Below are 18601 nucleotides of genomic sequence, written 5' to 3'. Positions count from 1 at the left end.
AAGTTTCCCAATCGATGGGAGGATAGTTGAAATCTCCCATGACCAAGGTGTTTGGCTGTATACTGACTGACTCTAGCAAGTCCAGGTAGGTGGTGTGCTTCCCCTGGTTCATGGTAGGGGATTTTTAGCAAGCGATGATGTGGAAGCTATTTTACCTATATTTAATTGGACCTGGAGTAGGTCAAGAGAGCTGCACTGTTTCACCAGTATTGAGGTGTATTTGGATTTAATGAAGATGGATACACCTCCAAGTCTGGTTCTTTCATGCTCGTTTTGGGGTCTCAATATGTGAAAGGCATTGCAGCCTTGTATAGCAGGGGAGCTTTCAGCAGCCTTGAATCAAGTCTCAGTGCCTGCACAAATGTCAGTATCTTTCAAGGTAAGGACTGCTTCCAGAGAGTGCCGTTTAGTGTTTAAGCTCCTAGCATTAAGCAGTATGACCTTAAGTTTGTCTTTAGTGGATTTCTTTACATCGGAAATTTTGTTGTTTGGACATTGCCTAAAAAAGGCACTATGGGGGAGGCAAGCATCTTTGTCAGTATCCAAAAGCCTTGAGGATACAGGTGAAGGCCATCACTTGCAAAGCAGCATGGACTGTTGACCATGTCTTCCCAGGCAGACAGATACTGGATCCCCCTGGAGTGACACCAGAAGCTAAGCCAGTTATTGAAATCAATCATTTTTTGTGTGTATTGTGGCATAATCCTAGGTGAAGGTAGAATGCTGCTTGGGGTTAGGGACACACCTGCCTTGGACACATAATCTGAGAGTTTGGTCATGTCTCTCTCTTCATATAGTCCAGAGAGGTACGTCTCAAGTCATTCACACCAACATGTACTATGACAGAGTGACTGAGTCATAACGGTACTTGTTGCTGAGCGAATTGAATGCCTGCATGATTTGAAGGATCAAGGCACCTGACCTTGTTCGACCTGGTGAGGGGGACACCTGTGTGTCTCACTGTTGAGTTGCCTATGACCAGAGCATTAGGTTTTGAGGTGTTTTGCCTACAGGCTTAATTGTTGAGACATTAATATGTATGTTGTTATGTGTAGTGATGGATTCTTTTCATGTATCAGTATGTGTATGTTTGCACTTGGGGGGTCTCTTGTCTTTTGGTAGGCTGTTCATGAGTACCTTCGAGTATGTGAATTTATATATCTTGACCTTATCTTGTGTGAGTGGGGGGTTCTGTGTGCTGACATTCTGTTGTATGTCTTGTATATTATGTGAGAAGACTGATTCTAATTTCATGGTATAATTACATCTCCCACATGCTCTGTTTGTTTGCTTTAGGAGCAAGTGTTTGTCAGTATACACAAGGCAATTACTACATAGCCTCAGGATGCCCATGTCAATCAGGTTGGCTGGAGAAATGGTGGGAATCTATTCATCCATTATGACAGATATATATTATAGTAACTAGTGAGGATGGGCTAGATGGACTGGGGTTTGCTTGTGAGGCTTACAAAGGTGGCTATTCGGTGGAGGGCTAAGGGTGGAAGACTGTGTCCATGTCCCAGAATGCACAACTGAGTTGCTCACTAGGTAGCAATGTGCAACTGTGTTGTGTACAGAGAGGCAGTGGAGCTAAGGAGAGTTTTGTAGCAGATATCAAGGGAAAATTAAGTTTCTTAGCGTTTGCGTCTATACACGGCAATTCTAAACTCTGCAGCGTGGTGTGCAGCTACACACAAATGCAGAGCTTAAACGCAAGCTAAGTTATTTTAACACAAATTAACCAATAGAAAAGCCTAAAACTGAGCCTTTTTCCAGCAATCCCCAACTCAGATGGGTCGTGGGCTACACACTTCTGCCACAAGGGTTCAGGATGGCCTTCTTCATGTAGGATGGCTGCTTTTAGTGCTCAAGTAATATCGAACAGCCTAGATTTAGTAAATCTGAAACTAGCCTATGCTATAAAATACAGAAGTACTAGAAATTCAAAGTGCAGAAAAAAACAGTCACAGCAGTAATAACAGCAAAAATGAAGCAGCAGTTAAGTAAAATACAGTTAAAAAAGTGCAATTCAAGCTTAAATATATTTATTTTTTGTTGAACACAGTGGATGCGTTGGATTTAGTTCAGATTCACTCCATATCTCTGGGTAAAAGCCCTAACTATAGCCCAGCCAATCCTGGTTCAGTTAGATGTTCAGGTGGCTGACAGAGTGGCAGGAAGGGATGGGTATGTCCATCATGGGGGGTCACACCAGTGACACTCCTTAATGAGAGGTGTGGTTCAAAGAGGGGAGTTGCCCTCAGATGCAACAAGTGAGTGTGGGGGTTGGGAAAGGGAAAATGGGTAGGGAAATAAAATTTAAAAAATCCACAGGAAGGAAGTACGGACAGCTGATCTCACAGGATGCCATCAAGATCCACAACCAGCTCCAGCAACACCTGAGCAAGTTCAAGGGGAAGGATTATGGCTAGTAGATCCAGAGTGGGAATAGGGCACTGGGGGCTGGGCCAGTATAAATGAGATCCAAAGGGACCAAAAAAAAAATATACAGTACAGTGCATTACATCTCTCTCTCTCTCCCTTTAATCTGAATGCTATAATTATTCAAAATAAGCATGTAATATTCTGTACTGTACCGTACTATTCTGTGACATACTGGATTCATGTTGACTTAAATCAACATTTCTTGCAAGGACCAATTCATTGAATGTATCACTGAATAATACTTTCAGTAATCAGCAAAGTCTTCATTTGCAGAGAGGTGGGCAAGTACCACTTCATTGCCTGTATTGGGACAAATATATATATATATATATATATATATATATATATATATATATATATATATATATATATATATTAAATTTAAGGTCACATACAAGGAGACCAATGTCAATGATTTCTGAAAGTGTTTTTTGGCAATATTGACTTGATAAATTGGCACTTGCAGATCTTTCCATCAACCTGTCTGTAGGTTCCTGCTATACTGCAAACTAGGGATGTCACATGGCATGAATACATCATCAGGGGTACATACATGCAAAACAAATAGATAAATCAGCAACACATACAATGCATGCAATTATAATGTGTAGTAATTAGCAATATTAACCCAGTCTTTGACATAACAAATGACATAGTCATTCCACTTGGATAACTTTAAAATGACTCTCCCAAATGTAGATAATTTATACTTGATATTAGATGATGATGTCATGGAAGATCCTTTAGTTACATTTTCTCAATGGTCATTATCAGCACTTTATCAAAATCAATTCCTGTAGCAGAAGAATTAGCTGGTGTACTGTCACAGTCATGATAGGAATGAGTCATACTCTCTGGGATAGTCTCTGTCTTAGGTAATTATGACAACTCCTGCCTTGCACTGTCACTTAATTGTAGTTTCACAGTCACTTCATTATGTTTAAATGAGAGCAATCCAGTCCTATAGACATGCTTCCTGTTATGTTTCAACATTAGACTTTTTTTCTTTACATTGTAGGCCTTTACTATGTTGGAAAGACCAAATATAAATGCTTTCTATTGCCCCAAGTGTGTGTCAAGAGGATTTTCAAGTCTAACAATCTATCCAGGTGTCAATACAGACAATCCCTAAGATTCAGAAAGAGCTACCTCCAGCAGTAAGCCTTAAGAATGATGTTTTTGAACTGGCATTGACCTTTCAAATACTTTAACAGCACCACCAGAGTCATTCTATGCAGTCAGTAGAAACAGAGCAGTAGTCTGTCTTCACAGCTTACTGCAATGATAATGAGGCATTCCGGGACAGTGACAAATGATAATTAACCATGTGCTCTCCCCTGGAAATGCATGTGGTAAGGGATTTTAACAGCCAAGTAATGTAAATTAACACAAGCAGCCATGTTAATTAACATGACCAAAATGCCTCATTCACCCATTACTTTTAGTAGGACAGATCACTTAGCAGGTAAGTGTCACAGAGTTTAGTGGAAAGGCTGTGGGGGGGGGGGGGTGTCAGTCTCTGTATGAGAGTGTGTGTGTGTGTGTGTGTGTGTGTGTGTGTGTGTGTGTGTGTGTGTGTGTGTGTGTGTGTGTGTGTGTGTGTGTGTGCGTGTCTGTGACTGGATGAATGTCCATGAGTGAAACAGGGTGAGGGTGTGGGAGTCTGATATTCAGTATGTACGTGTGTGTGGGTGTGGGGGTATCCCTATCTTTCAACTCCCATTAGACTGATGAGCAAAGTCTGGAATACTGGGAAGGGGGACACTAGACACCAGGCCACTTTTGAAATATGACTAAATAACCTAGAAAATTAATAGGTCAACAGATCGTGCAGCAACAAGCTTCAAAAACTACAAAAAGTATGAAATGCTAATGTCTGTGTTATTTACTGAGTGTATTCTTCTATGATTGGGGACATGGCACATATAACAGCCAAAATCACAGATGTTCTATAAAATCAGAAACTGAGAGTTATGAGGATATGTCCATGTGTGTGTGTGTGTGTGTGTGTGTGTGTGTGTGTGTGTGTGTGTGTGTGTGTGTGTGTGTGTGTGTGTGTGTGTGTGTGTGTGTGTGTGTGTGTGTGTGTGTGTGTGCGTGTGTGTGTGTGTATGTGCGCATGTCTATGTGGGCGCGTGTTGCATGTATATGTGTGTGTGTGTGCGTGTGTGTGTTTGTCTGTTGAAAGTGTGCATGTGTGTGGGAGAGTATGAGAGGGAGGTCCCTGTGCTAATATGATGCCTAGATTTCAGCACTGATTACTGCAGCAAAGTGCTGATTCAAACTAGGGTTAACATTGCGCAGTTCAGAGAACCACAAATTAGTCAGTAATGAGATCTTTCATTATTTCAGCTAATTTGTCACTGAATAACAGTTTTTCACAGTTGAAAGTATCGCAGTGAGACACCAACCACAAAGGAACGCAAATACAATGTTCTAGGAAAATTACTGGTAGCTGATCAAAAAACTCTGGTCACTCACGAAAAGTCCAAAACTTTTATTAGAATACACAAGATGAGCGCTTTCGCGTGGTACATCCACGCTTTATCAGATAACATTTAAAAAATCAGCTGTTATACTTATATACATCCGCTAAGCGCGGGAAAACTTTTCTTATTAGTTAAATTAAAGTCGTATGCTACAATACTTTCTTTGACTATTACGCTCAATATAAATATATACCTATACCAGTTGAGAAAACTGACACTTTTTTGTCACAGCAGCTTACACTTGAGGATAGCATCTTTCTGGATCCAGGATAATGTCTTAGCTGATCTGTCATAGTATTAATTCTGTTTTGTTTAAGGTTTTGGCAAGCAAATTACACATTTAGCACTTTCTCCGGTTGGAGCAGAATAGAAGAAGTTGCCAACTTTATTTTCATTCTCCGCATCATCAGTAAATCAGTAATTGTAAAAGTAAAAGTCCTATGGGTTGTAGTATTATTTCTGTATTTATACAGAACAAAATAGTTTTATTTAGCTGGCAACGTAATTTTCATGGCATTTTCACTGAGCGTCTTCTGTGTGGAGACATGCGTGAATGGGGCGTACCTTCGTTGAAGGTTGTGCGTCAGGGCTGGCAACTCGGCATGTAAAAATCTACTGCCAATCATTAGCGGACCAGAGTTCCGCTGTGGCGACCCCCTAACTGGGAAAAGCCGAAAGACACAAACAAGATAACTATCTCTGCTGAGGTTACTTTGATGAAGATGTAATGTGCTGAAATTCCTAATTTTCTGAAATGTATAAAATTCTTGACTAGCTGTGTACCGTTACCAGAGACGAGTATGGAAAAGTGAAAAAATGGTGTTAATGATAGTCTGTGACGATATATTTATTTATTTATTTTACATTTGTTAAACCAGATAGTCCACTGGACACAAGTCCATTTTCAGTGGAGGCCCACGGAGAAAAGCTTCACACATATGAATAACATGTAACAAAAAAAAAACTACAAAGTTTACAAAGTGTATTTAGATACAAAATGCAATGAGTCTTAATTAATAGTAGTATATTCATACACAGCAGTCACAATTAGTTAAAACAGACAAATCTTACAGTAATAGTTTCATTAGTCTAAAGATATATATATATATATATATATATATATATATATATATATATATATATATATATATATATATATATATATATATATATAAAATGACCTCAATCATTGCTGGAGGGAGTCATGTAAACCAACATCTTCTTAAATGTTATTGAGGTCAAAAACCATAACAATCCATTTTATTATTGTATTCCTACAGTAATAGAATATAGACCTATCTGTTCCTCTTGAGGTGTGAGATAGTTAAGGTGGTGTAGAGTCAGTTAGCACAGTGGAGGGTCTAGCCTGGTGAAGTGCAAGAGCATAGCCAGTTATTAGTGAGATTCAGTTTTAATGCTTTTTTGAACTGTATGAAGGATGCCATAGTAATGTTATAGGGTAAAGCATTCCATATTTTGGATACATAATTAGAAAAGAGGACATCACCTGCTGTATTATTTGACTTAGTTACTGTGAGAATAAGTTTGTTAATGGAGCAAAGAGTTCTGTTACTGGTGTGGAGGTGAAGTAGGCTTTGCAATGCAGGGTTTTTTTCTGGTTAATATAAAATTTTAAGGGCCAGAGAGAATTGGTTGTAATGCAGGAGTTGAGGGAGTTCCAGCCAGTTGAGCAGCTTCAAGGATGAGCAGTGGTGAGATCTAAAAGGGGGGTCAGGACAAATCTAATGATAGTTTGTTATAGCAGGAGTCAATCTTAGCTAGGTCTGCTTTTCTAAGGTTGGTGAGAACTGGTGAGGCATAGAGGAGGGAAGAAATAAGGTGAGTTTGAGGTATAGTAGCTTTTGTTTGTTGGGTAATGAATTGTCTGTTTCTATAGAGGATACTTAGTTTTTTGTGAACTTTTTTGAATATCAAGTCTTAGATTATTATCAATCTCAATGCCCAGGAGTTTGGCGTGCTCTGTGGGAAAGATAGTAGTTTTGTTACTGGACATGATATTAAAGGTAGAAGTTGATGAGGTGGACCTAGTGGGTTTAAAGATATGTAGTTTGGCTTTAGCAAGGTTTAGGATGGGTTGGATATTGGATAGCCATGTTTCTATAGAAAAGAAAGATTCCTGAGTTAACATGTGAAGTTCCTGTAGTGAGGAAGCTGCACAAATTAACATAGAATCATCAGCATATTGGATGACAGATGCTTTGGGAGTGGAGGAATGAAACTTATTGGTATAGAGGGTGAACAGCAGAGGGCCTAAAATAGAACCCTGGGGAACACCAAGACTGGGAGAAGGGAGGAGAGTTCTTGTTTCCACAAGACTGCTTGCTGACAGCCAACTAAATAGTTATGGAACCAGGCTATGGCGCGAAGAGAGTCCTAATTCGGACAGTTCTTTGATAAGAATTTTATGTCTAACCATATTGAAGGCCTTTGAGAGGTCAAGAAAAGTGGCAGAAACAAATTTATCAGCATTTCTATGAGAGTTTACTGCATTGGAGAAGGACAATGAGGCAGTGGTGGTACTATGGAAGTGTCAGAAACCATGTTGGGTGTTTGATAAGAGCCTGTGTGTGTGCAAGTAGTGAATCATTTGGAAGTGTATGCACCTTTCACAGATTTTTGCTAGCGAGGATAGAATTTCTATAGGTCGGTAGTTCGTAAGCTCTGATGAGTTTCCTCCTTTATGTAGGGGGTTTATGTGAGATATTTTCCATATCTCAGGGACAATGGCTTCTGAGAGGGATCTGTTAATTAGAATGGCTATAGGATAGGCCACTGCATCGGCAGCAGTTTTTAAGAATTCTCTTTGTAATTTGTCAGCAGCCAGAGTAGTGGGCCTAAGTTTTTTGAGGTACTTTTTTATCCTATCTATAGAGACTGACTGGAATTTGAAAGAGATATTCCTTATGGGAGTGGTGATGGGTTCAGAGGAAGGGTGTGTGTGTGTGTGTGTGTGTGTGTGTGTGTGTGTGTGTGTGTGTGTGTGTGTGTGTGTGTGTGTGTGTGTGTGTGTGTTGATTTTTCTGTCGGTTGGCTGGGGTCAGTATTGTTTCAGTAAAGAATTTATTATATGGAGTGGGAATGCTGTCAAAGTTATTTACTAAGGTGGGAGAGGGGGTACCAGTTTTGCCTGCTAGTAGTAATTTGTTAATGGCTGCCCAAATTTTTTGAGGGCTATTTTGCTGCTTGATTTGAAGATTAGAGTAGTAATTAATTTTGTCAAGTTTTACTAGTTTCTTAGCTTTATTCCTAAGCTGCTGATATTTTTTGTTTTGCAGCTGGGACTTAACAATTTTCCAGTGATCCCATGCTTTATCTCTAGCTTTGAGGAGGGCTTTGGTTTCTTTGGTAAGCCATGGAGTGATATTATATCTGGTTCTTATGGGTCTAGGAGGGGTATAAAGATCAAATACATTTATGAATGTGTTATTAAAGTAAGTAACCGCCTCATTTAATTCAAGGTATTTCAGGGGTGCCCAATTGCAATGCTTTAGTTCTGCTGTGAAATAGATAGGGTTAAAGCTCTTTTTCTTTCTAATAAAATGATAGACTGTACCTTTGGGATTATGTTTGCAGTGTCATAGAAGGAAGGTTGGCAGATGGTCACTTAGACCATCAGGGAAGCAACCTGCATGAGAGGAGTGGCTAGGTTTATTAGTTAGAATCCAGTCAAGTATTGATTCCCTTTTAGTTGTCTTGTCAATTCTTGTTGGAGTTTTGGATGGCTTGGATAAAGCCATGGAGATTAATATGATTTGTTGGGGTGGAAGAGTTACAGGATAGCCAATCTATATTAGAATCACCCAGAATGATGGTTTCATTTTGGAGAGATAAACAGGACCAATGGAGCAGATTTTCGAGAGTGGATATATTGTTACCAGGAGGTATATAGCATCCAATTATGTTTATTAGTTTTTTGGAGTTGACCTGCAGTTGGGTGAACAATATTTCTGCATTGTCAACAGAGGGATATTGTATACTTAGTATTTGCACTGTGAGATGGTTCTTAAATAATATAGCAATGCCACCACATTTTTTGTCCTTTCTATCCTTCCTTAGTATATTGTACCCTGGGGGAATAATTTCATTGTCGTTGATATGTGGCTTTAGCCAAGTCTCAGTTATAACCAATATGTCTGGCAGGTATAGAGAAAGACAGGTTTGCAGGTCGTGGATTTTGTTGGGGATACTTCTACAGTTTATATTTAGAAACAGTAGGTCAGTAGTTTTCCTAGGAAGTTGATTTAGACTATTGGGGAGAAGGGGAATTTGCAGGGGGATAGGTTTGTAGTAGTTGTTGGTCCAGGGTTGGGATGAATATCCCCAGAGCGAGATAATTTAGAGGCAATGTAGAGAATGGACTGCAGGAGTTTTGTGATTTGTCTGTTGAATTTTAGCGAGGGTTGATGATATTTGGGGTGAGGTATATCTCTCACTTTGATGAGTTCAGGATACATAAAATAGCGTAGTACATGAAGTGCCATGATTACACTCAAAAACAGCTAAAATATATTCTGGTTCAGCACTGCTCGAGAGACACCCAACCTTAATAATGTGTTAAACATCCTTACGGTGCTCTTAACATTGAGTCTGCACTAAATGCAGACAGCACTGACCAGATAGCAGCAGCAGTATATGAAAGGACTTAATTTCAACTCCCATTTCTCCTTGTCTGATAAAATACACATGGCATTTTTAATTAAACTGCTTCTTTTAGACAGGGAATACATAAGAATATGTACCCCTTCTCCACTGATTTACCAGCTTATAAAGCCGGCACAACACATTGTGTTTTTTTAATCTAACTTTTGATTAACTAGTAGTACATGAAGCAGATAAACATCCATGCACTACAAAGAATTATGATCAGATCTCTGATGGCAACAAAATATAATGTGTTCTCAATATGGATGCCCAGATTTATTTCTCGAGCTTCGCTCTCAAGGTGAATTTCTTGGCATCCATGTCTCAAACACATAATATATACATTACGATCAGAGACCCGATCATAATCCTCTATATTAAACACAAATTAGATACTGATTGTCCTAAACATGACTACCAAATCAACAGTTACTTTGCTCCATGGTGTCTAGAATTCTGTGAAGTATCAAAGAGTCTTTAAGCACCATGGTGGTGGTGCTGCGGTAGCGTTGTCACCTCACAGTAAGACGCTGTCTGGTTCGATTCTCAGCTAGAGTGTCTTCTGCATGGATACATGCGTGAATGGGCGTACCTTCGTTGATGGTTGTTCGTCAGGCCTGGCAAGCCAGTACATAAAAATCAACTGCCAATCATTAGCGGACCGGCATTCTGCTGTGGCAACCACTAACCGGGAAAAGCCGAAAGACACAAACAAATCAAAGAGTCTTTAAGATTGTTCTTATAATACAGTTTACAGATTGTGCATTTTTTTACCGTAAGTTCTATTTAACAAGATATTCCAAACCAAAAATTATACCGTGCACCATTTCTTTACAAAATAACACCAAAATATGCTTAGTGAAGTCTCTTTGACATTTGATCATGTAGCTGGTTTGATGCAACTGTTGTACTAGATTTTATCATCAGTCCTTGCAACTCAAATTTCATCATGATAATTTTAGACAACTTCAACAGGTTATGAAACTTTTCTCTTGTCATCTTGTCAGTACTACATTTTCAAGCAACCGCAGTTCTAAGTTATTTTCAGTGTGACAGAGAAAGTCAAGAATAAAATTGTCAGGTCCAGTGAATGAGTCAGCGTATTGTCCAAAAATAAATTTTTATTTGTGGTCTGTAATCCTGCATCACCTCCATACTATACTTTGCTTTGAAGGCTTAAAGATTGTATTAGAAGATCCTGTGAACTACTGTTTCTGCAAATGTGTGAAATATGTGCTGTATAATATGAACATAGTAGTGTCTTTGTGCTCTAGACACTAACAAAAATAATAGCATGCAAGGAAACAGACGAGACATTAGGCTGCTTCTTGGTTCTCTTTACTGGCATAGTTTCACTTTCAGCATCTTTTTAGCTTTGGCACTAGGCTGTCTGTGCTGCCAGGTCTCATAGTATACTATGTTTATAGTGCCCCCTCCTAAGAAAAAACTAAAACAAAATATGCTGACATATAACAGAAACAGCACATCAAAAATTATATACACTAAACCAATGATGTTGCATACACATATTACGTGGTGTCTATAGCTCAGATGACCTAGGTTCACTTAGTCGCCTGGGTTCTGGAGAATTCAGCTGGGGAGGGGTGGGGTGGTGGCACCATTATTCCTCTTTGGGCAAGTATGTTGTATATATCCTCCTGCATGACAGACACCTGTGAGTCAAACTTCAGGCATACACTGTCTAAGAACAGGGGACATGGGGTACACGCCTGACAAGGACAGCCTTGTTCTCTGGCTAAGTGCAGTAGGTGTGTAAAAGTGTAAGGCTTGCTAGGAAACTAGTGTGGCAGGAATTGCATCATTCCTGCTGGCCAACAGGTAGATAGGGTGCAACAAAAAAAAAGCTGCTGCCTTCTTTCAGTAGAATGTGCAATGATCACAGATTACGGGTCTATATTAGGTCGCCGAAATGACATTCTGGTGAACAACTATTCATCAACCCATAATTAGTGAAATTGCTTCAGCGATTAGCTGAATTTACTAAGAGCAATAAAATAGTTGCCCAAACCACAATGAACAACTACAGAACGTTGCCCTTTTTCCACTGTAGTGTGATCTCGGAATTGGTATATATATATATATAGTTAGGGGGGATGTGGGGGGCAAAGCCACCCACTTGGGTGGGTTCAATTTAACCTCACGTTGATCCGTTGTGCTTTGGGATAAGATAAGGAGATAAGGAGATATTTTGGAGTACATAATGCTTTCTCCGACTTCTCTGAGTGTAAGTGCCTTGAATGTGCTGTCACTTGTGATAATATGCCAGAGTGCTGTTACTTACCAGGCTACTGTTGTGCAGGATGGTATGCCTCTGGTCACAGGGGCAAAAAATGATTAATGTCTTGAACACAGCACATGAGCTGCCTCTTCATGTTTACGTACACCTTATTTTGAATTTAAATTTATAATTTATGGAGCCATGTCTGGGAAACAGGCATGGCCTAACAGACAACCTTACTCAGGGAATGTGTTCTTGAAGCTTTGTAACTTTCATATACACATTCCGTAAAATTGTTGAGCTGCAGTTCAACAGTAAGACTAAAGAAACATTTTTCCATTATACATAAAATTTGTAGCTCCAAGAAGTTAGTTAGGGGCAGGAAGCTACTCTTTTTACAATGTGAGGTCACGCAGGCATAGCTCCTGGTTTAGACATAATTTATTTCAAGAGAGATCACATGGAAAGGCTTATTTATAGCATAATAGTGTCCTGGAAGATAATGGGAAGGAAACTCCAAGAGTATAAAATCAAAAATTGTAATAGCTTTAACTCCACACATAATCCTTTTAATGCCTTTACAGTGAAAAGTACAAACTTTTCATCTACAAACTCCAGACGTCATCAGGACTGCAATATTAACTTCACAGCTTAATTAAATAGCAACATACATTAACATAATTAATTAACCAACCAGTCAAATACAACGATATACATTTTTGTGTGGGTTAATGTTTCAAACCCATTTTGATTTTATACTCTTGGAGTTTCCTTCCCATATCCTTTCAGCACACTATTTTGGTTTATTGGTTTGGTGTGTGCATCACTGCTTTTCCTGACTTATTCTACATCAGGTAATGATGGGTCCTACAAACTGGATGTTTTCTAGTCCTACAGCCTTTCCTTGTGACAGGAATAATGTCAGTAAAATAATCCTTAAGTTCACCTATTCTCTGTGAATGTGAGGCCTTTTCGACAATCAACGTTGTCTTCCCAAATAAGAAGATAAAGGTGACTGGGGGAAACTGTCAAGCACATTTTATGACTATAAGGAGAGCTGAGAGATGCACAATTTAATTTTTTTCTAAATCTGTTTTACAACCTATTCCAAAAGTATCTGGGATTCCCCATGGTCAGTCCTTTCCTTATATAGCTATTACAGAACATATTTGTAAAAAGACACTTCTCCTTTAAAAAACAGGTTTTTATTCCAAATGATTTCTTACTTCAAAGACATTAGATCAAAAGTGATTCCTAGATCTCTCCAATCCCAAGCATGTTAGAATATGTATTTTTAATATGGTAATTCTTCAACCTTTGATTCCCTTCTTCCACATGAACATACGGAAATTGGATAATTACACTTGATCGGAAGGATGCCTACTGCTACATTATGACTTTAAATTCTCACTGACAGTTTATCAGTTTTTCAGTGATGATGGAAAATATTTGCAGTTTGCAGATTTCATTCATGCCAAGTAACATCTTAAGGCCTTTACCTGCATCTCACCAGCCACTGAAGCTCATGTTGAAAGATTCACGTATTTACCCTTACTTTGAGGACTGCATTCTTCATAGGTGCTTTCAGGATCTGCTGCTGATCTGTTTTATAGTTCATCATTCCCTTTCTGGGTTTGAGGTGCCTTTGGTGGTTGGTAACCAACAGATAAAAATCTGATTTTAGCCTCTCTGGTAAAAATGTACCCTGAGAGAGTTAGTTAAAGAAAGCTTGCACCATACAGAAGATAGAGCTTAGAAACTAGATACCATCATTCATCTGGTGACTTTTTAGCCACAGCTGATATAAAGATATTGCCTTAGCTCCCTGGGTCATATATCTGTAAGCATAATGCACTGTATCAACCAGCACATAAGAAACCTTCAGAACTATCTAAAGGTTTTTGGGGAGTCAAAGGACCACTGGACATGGGAATTCCTATGATTCTTTCCATAATATAGAAAACTCTAGAGTTGGTTTTAGCTCCACTGAAGAATGTCGGCATACTGGATGTGCCCCATCTTTCAACTCAATTCCTGAAGACATATTCATTAATTGGCGGGGGACCTGGATGGTCCAGTCTGTCTGCTCTCCCTTGTAGATCTTGTTTCAAATCAATGTGAAGGAGATGTTGAAGTGCATCCTAGTCATACGGCTGCTCATGCATTATGCAAAGCCATGGTCTCTTCAAGCGGTAATGGTCAGCACCATAATTATGTCCTACGAAAGCAGAAAGAGTGATACTTTATCTTATCAGCATACATGTAAATGTAGCAGGAACATAGTACTGTTCAAACTGGCCATGTCTCTCTCCAACTTATAGTTGTTTATACTTCTAGGAATGAAAAGTCCTAGTATATTGCCTAAATTAACCAATTCTTCTGGATCATGGGTGACAGATGAATTTAGAGATTGTTCTTCTTCTAATCAGAAATTAACGTTTTTATTTCTCTGTGTAATAGCAAGCAATACCAAATGCTGTCTTGAGGTTCTGGTCAGGCATCTTGGTTCATACATTCTTGCCAAATCCTCCCACCAGTCACTGCTTAGACAACCATGGCTCTTCCTATTGCTCGTTATTGCTTTCTGGTCCTTATGTTTGACTGTCAGGGAAGGTATGTTGCTGCAGTGACAGGTAGACTCCTCCACCATTCTCCTTCACAGTATGTATCTAACGGTGTGGTTCCAGGCATTCCACTTCCAAATAAGTCTCATGAAGTAGATTGCATAATTTACTTACATTTTTTTATGTTAAGCTGGTCCAAACACCCTTTTCAGTCATTACCTGAGATATTTACAATAGAGTTACATAGAGAGGTGCAGCATATATGAATGCAGTGCTTTTACAATTAATTAAAAGCATAAAGCAATATTCATGAAGTTTGAAATCCTTCCACCAGCAGTCTTATTCATCTAAATAAGATAAGTTGGCCATTTTGTACTAGTAGGAGAATTTGTTAAGATTATAAATGGACCTCATTGCATTGTTTAATTATTTGGACCACTTGTTGGGTTAACACGTCTTATTCCACCATAAGGACTCACTGATGGCATTATTAGCTTGTCACTCTCCCTCTCTCTTGGAATTCCACCTTTTCTTCCAGGCCAGTCACTACATTTTGCTTTACAGGAATGTCACATTTAAGGCCTCCAAGGAAAATTACTCCTCCTATGCCCTTATCTGAGTCTATGTATTCTGTTCTTTTAAAACTCCATACTTGCAATACAGTTTTCTTTCCTAAGGTTACCTCTGCAGCAATAGTCTGAGATGTAGACTTTGATATATCCCTCCTCCACCATGCTGCCACTACCTTGTACAGTCCTTCATAAGAAAATGATGATATTGTCCAGAATCCTGTACGGGAATGATGCCCAATACTTAAATAAAATCAAAAAGATTCAAATACTATCATTCTACTTTCATCCCCAGAAATCAGCAGAGAGGAGCTTGGCTCCATAGTGCACATGGATTTAGCTCTGACTGACTCAGGAGACCAGAGTTTGAATAGCAGCCCCCTGCACTACAAGAGCCATGCAGGGAGAGGGCAGAATAAAGAGGCATGACCCTCTTGTATCTCATAGGAAGCTGGGAGGGTTGAATGCACTCAGGTCAGCATACAAGGATGTATGATATCCTTGGTGAAGACTGGGGAAACAAATGTTGAATGCTTTGGGGACGAGCAGAGTTACTTGGAGAGAATGCTCTTTTTGTAAATAAAGTCAGCCCATTACATATTCCATCCCTGGTGCTTTGTTTGGTGTGTGTGGAGAGCAAGGCTTGCAGTAAAAAATCTTGAACTACTTCTGATGGTTGTCTTAATAATGGCCCCCTCCCTATTGACCCCTGCCCCAGTGATTGGGAACAAATGTGCTAACTGAATGAGGGGGAGTAGGAGCTGTTTGCTAACAGGCAGCAGGGGTAAAAAGCATTAAGAAAAAAGAAAACAGAAGAAAGGATGTTGCATTCTTATAGACTGTAGAGGGAAACTGCAGGCTTATGATCCTAGGATCAAATAGTTTGGATAATCTGATGACTTTATATTTTATTGGTTTGTAATATGTTTCTATAGGTAAGCAGTTTCTATTTGGTTTGCAAATTATATGCGATTCTTTTATGCTTCTATGTTTAACAAGCCTAAAAGAGTATATTCACAGAGAAAACTGGATTAAAAGTTCTATAGTTCTTGCTACCTTCTTCAGAAGAGTGTTGATGATGTTTAGAATCAGTGATTTGCTCATCTGCACTCATTTTGATATTACAAACCAAACTGTCAGTCTAAAGTTACAGGGGGTGGGGGTTGCTGTGGCAGTCCCTTGAGATATCTTGACAAAGATCATCTACTATGGTTTAGAGGCATAGTTTGCTAGTCTAGCCATGTGTAAGGACTGTGCAGAAAGAAATAATGACATTAATATAGTAGACTGATGTGAGATACTCACCTTAGTAGCAGAAGTTAGACATCATTTCTGCCTCTTCAGTATTAGCTTTGGGATGAGATATCTAACCAAAACTCTACCTCTCTTTTCAAAAAACATATCAAAGAACATCTTAAAACTCAGTGGCTTTGTCCTTGTGCTAACCCCGACTGAAATTGCTTCTCTGCTACTCCTAACTTTCCTCCCCTCCCCTGACTATGCTTCTAAATAAGACTTTCAATTTTTGACATTTTACATCTTAGAAATAGGCTATACTATAAATTCTTTGTCTCATGCAATTCTATCTTTGTGTTTTGCATATCTGTTTTTGTTAGACTAACTGTATATGATGCATATCTATATAATTGTCTGTTTTTGTCATTTGTTTTTAAACAAGGCTACCTTTGTACTTTGTACTTTTTCATTCATATCGTTGTTTTGTTAATATTTTTTTGTTTACTGCTAGTGCTGGAGCTTTTCTCCCCGGGCCTCTACTGAAAACGGATGCATGTCCAGCTAGACTAGCCCGGTCAACAAATGTAAAATAAAATAAATAAAATAAATAAAATGTATGGATTTGATCTATGCAGGTCTAGACAGAGAAAGATTATTTGAAGTACAAGCAAATTCATATTAGTATCATGCTGTAACTTTACTGTTTTGGCATCACAGAATGTTGAGAGGTAAAAAAGATTTCCCCTTATTACCAGCGTTTAGTGATTTGCAGTTAGTGCATTTACTGGGAGTAATGTAGTTCCCCAAATGGGGGGGTGTCACTTTTTGTTTGTTTGTTTGTTTGTTTGTTTGTTTGTTTGTTTGTTTGTTTTTAGTAGATAGCAACTTTCCCATTGCCAGTTTTATTTTTCTTAGCTCTAAAGGATTGTCACTGCTGAAGTGATACTCCGACCCCACGTGTAAAAATGGGAAAATGGGTTTTGGATGGATGAATGGACTGATGGATGTATGCTGTATGACTTAAGTCAAGTCAGTTAGTTATTACATATGCATTTACATGGAGCATATCACCATCTCACTGTTTTTATTATTAGTATTTTTTTTACGATGATGATGATGATAATACAATTAATTGTGAAAGGTAAAGTAGGATGATCTGACACACCCATTATGTTGTGAGTATATTGAAGGCTAAAGGTATTGGACAGATTATGTGGATATTGGGAGCCTAATGTTAACAGAAAGCTGTTGCAGCAAGTAAGGGACTCATATGTTGGGCTGTTGTGTGCAGTGGCTACCTACATATTATGCAGCTGTTATTGGTGCCATTAAACATGGGCGGTAAAGCTAAATATTAGTGTAAACTGTTATCTTTTTTATTATGTAGTCTTAAGTATTGTTTTGAAAAATGTACTTTCTCTTTATGCTGCCAGTGACTATAATATGGCTGGACTTAACTCATACTGCTTTTTGTCCATTCCTGCCAGCTGTTCCTGATTTTGCAGAATGCTGCAGATTTTATCTCATATTTCTGCCCTGTACCTCATAAACTTTTTTTTTAGTTAGGTTCATAGGTTCATAGGTAGGTACTAGGCTATCTGCCTGAGGGCATTTACAAGCCCAGTCAGAGTGTGTCAGCTTTCGCCGCCCCATTAATTAATTAACTGAGCCGCTGTCAAGAAGAGTCAATGAAGTGATCCCAGGGGTGTATTTTCTGTTACCCATCCACTTGTCAAGGTTTCTCTTGAAGAGTGTTAGTGAGGGGCTCTGCCTAATGCAGTTAGGAATTTTGTTCCAAACCATGGGGAGTCTCTGTGACAGGAATCTATCCCTCCAGCATGTTCTATTTATTGTTATGGCGAGGTTTAGCTCACTTTTCTGACAAATAAAAATTTCAGTCCATCAGTAATGGCAGACATTAGAGTTACATACTTCCTGTTATTCAGAAGTATGCATTATAATGAAAAACATTTTATTCTGCTAACTTTGTAAGTGAAGTAGAGTAATATTTAAAAATTGTTTTCGATTTTTGACCTTTACCATATTATTGTTTTTTTGGCTTTGTCCAGACTTCTTGAGCAAAGAATGTGAGAGGTATGCTTGCTGCACTTGTGGACTAAGGATTAAAAGTTTAATGTCACTTCTGTCACGTTTTATTTTATAATGTAATAATATGTCAATGGTCAAGCCATGTTTCTGGAGAGCTAATTGATTACACGACTTTACAGCTTGATTGGTAGTCCCAGCTTCTGAGGAGGGACTGACACCTAAGGCAGCCTATGAGAGACTGGCAAGGACAAGTGAGATTCTTTGATTTGAAAAGTCTAAAGTAAGCAACAAGTACTTGGTAGAGACATTATTCTCACATGAGGACAAAAGACATAAATGAAATTTATC

At 38.8% G+C, this 18601-nt stretch overlaps 1 protein-coding gene across 1 annotated transcript in view; it reads left to right on the top strand.

Moving 5' to 3' along the window:
• LOC122797075 (meprin A subunit beta-like) overlaps positions 1 to 18601 on the top strand; it is a 111276-nt gene that overhangs the window by 3202 nt on the left and 89473 nt on the right. Inside the window, exon 2 of the mRNA XM_044065850.1 lies at positions 8231 to 8300. Coding sequence (XP_043921785.1) covers positions 8231 to 8300 — 70 coding nt within the window. The remainder of the gene's footprint in view (positions 1 to 8230; positions 8301 to 18601) is intronic.

Source organism: Protopterus annectens, chromosome 3.part0 (genome assembly GCF_019279795.1).
Source record: "Protopterus annectens isolate FY-2018-M chromosome 3.part0, PAN1.0, whole genome shotgun sequence".
Classification (NCBI taxonomy): domain Eukaryota; kingdom Metazoa; phylum Chordata; order Ceratodontiformes; family Protopteridae; genus Protopterus; species Protopterus annectens.
Note: the sequence above shows the minus strand (reverse complement) of the source record. Positions and strands in the feature narration are given on the sequence as shown.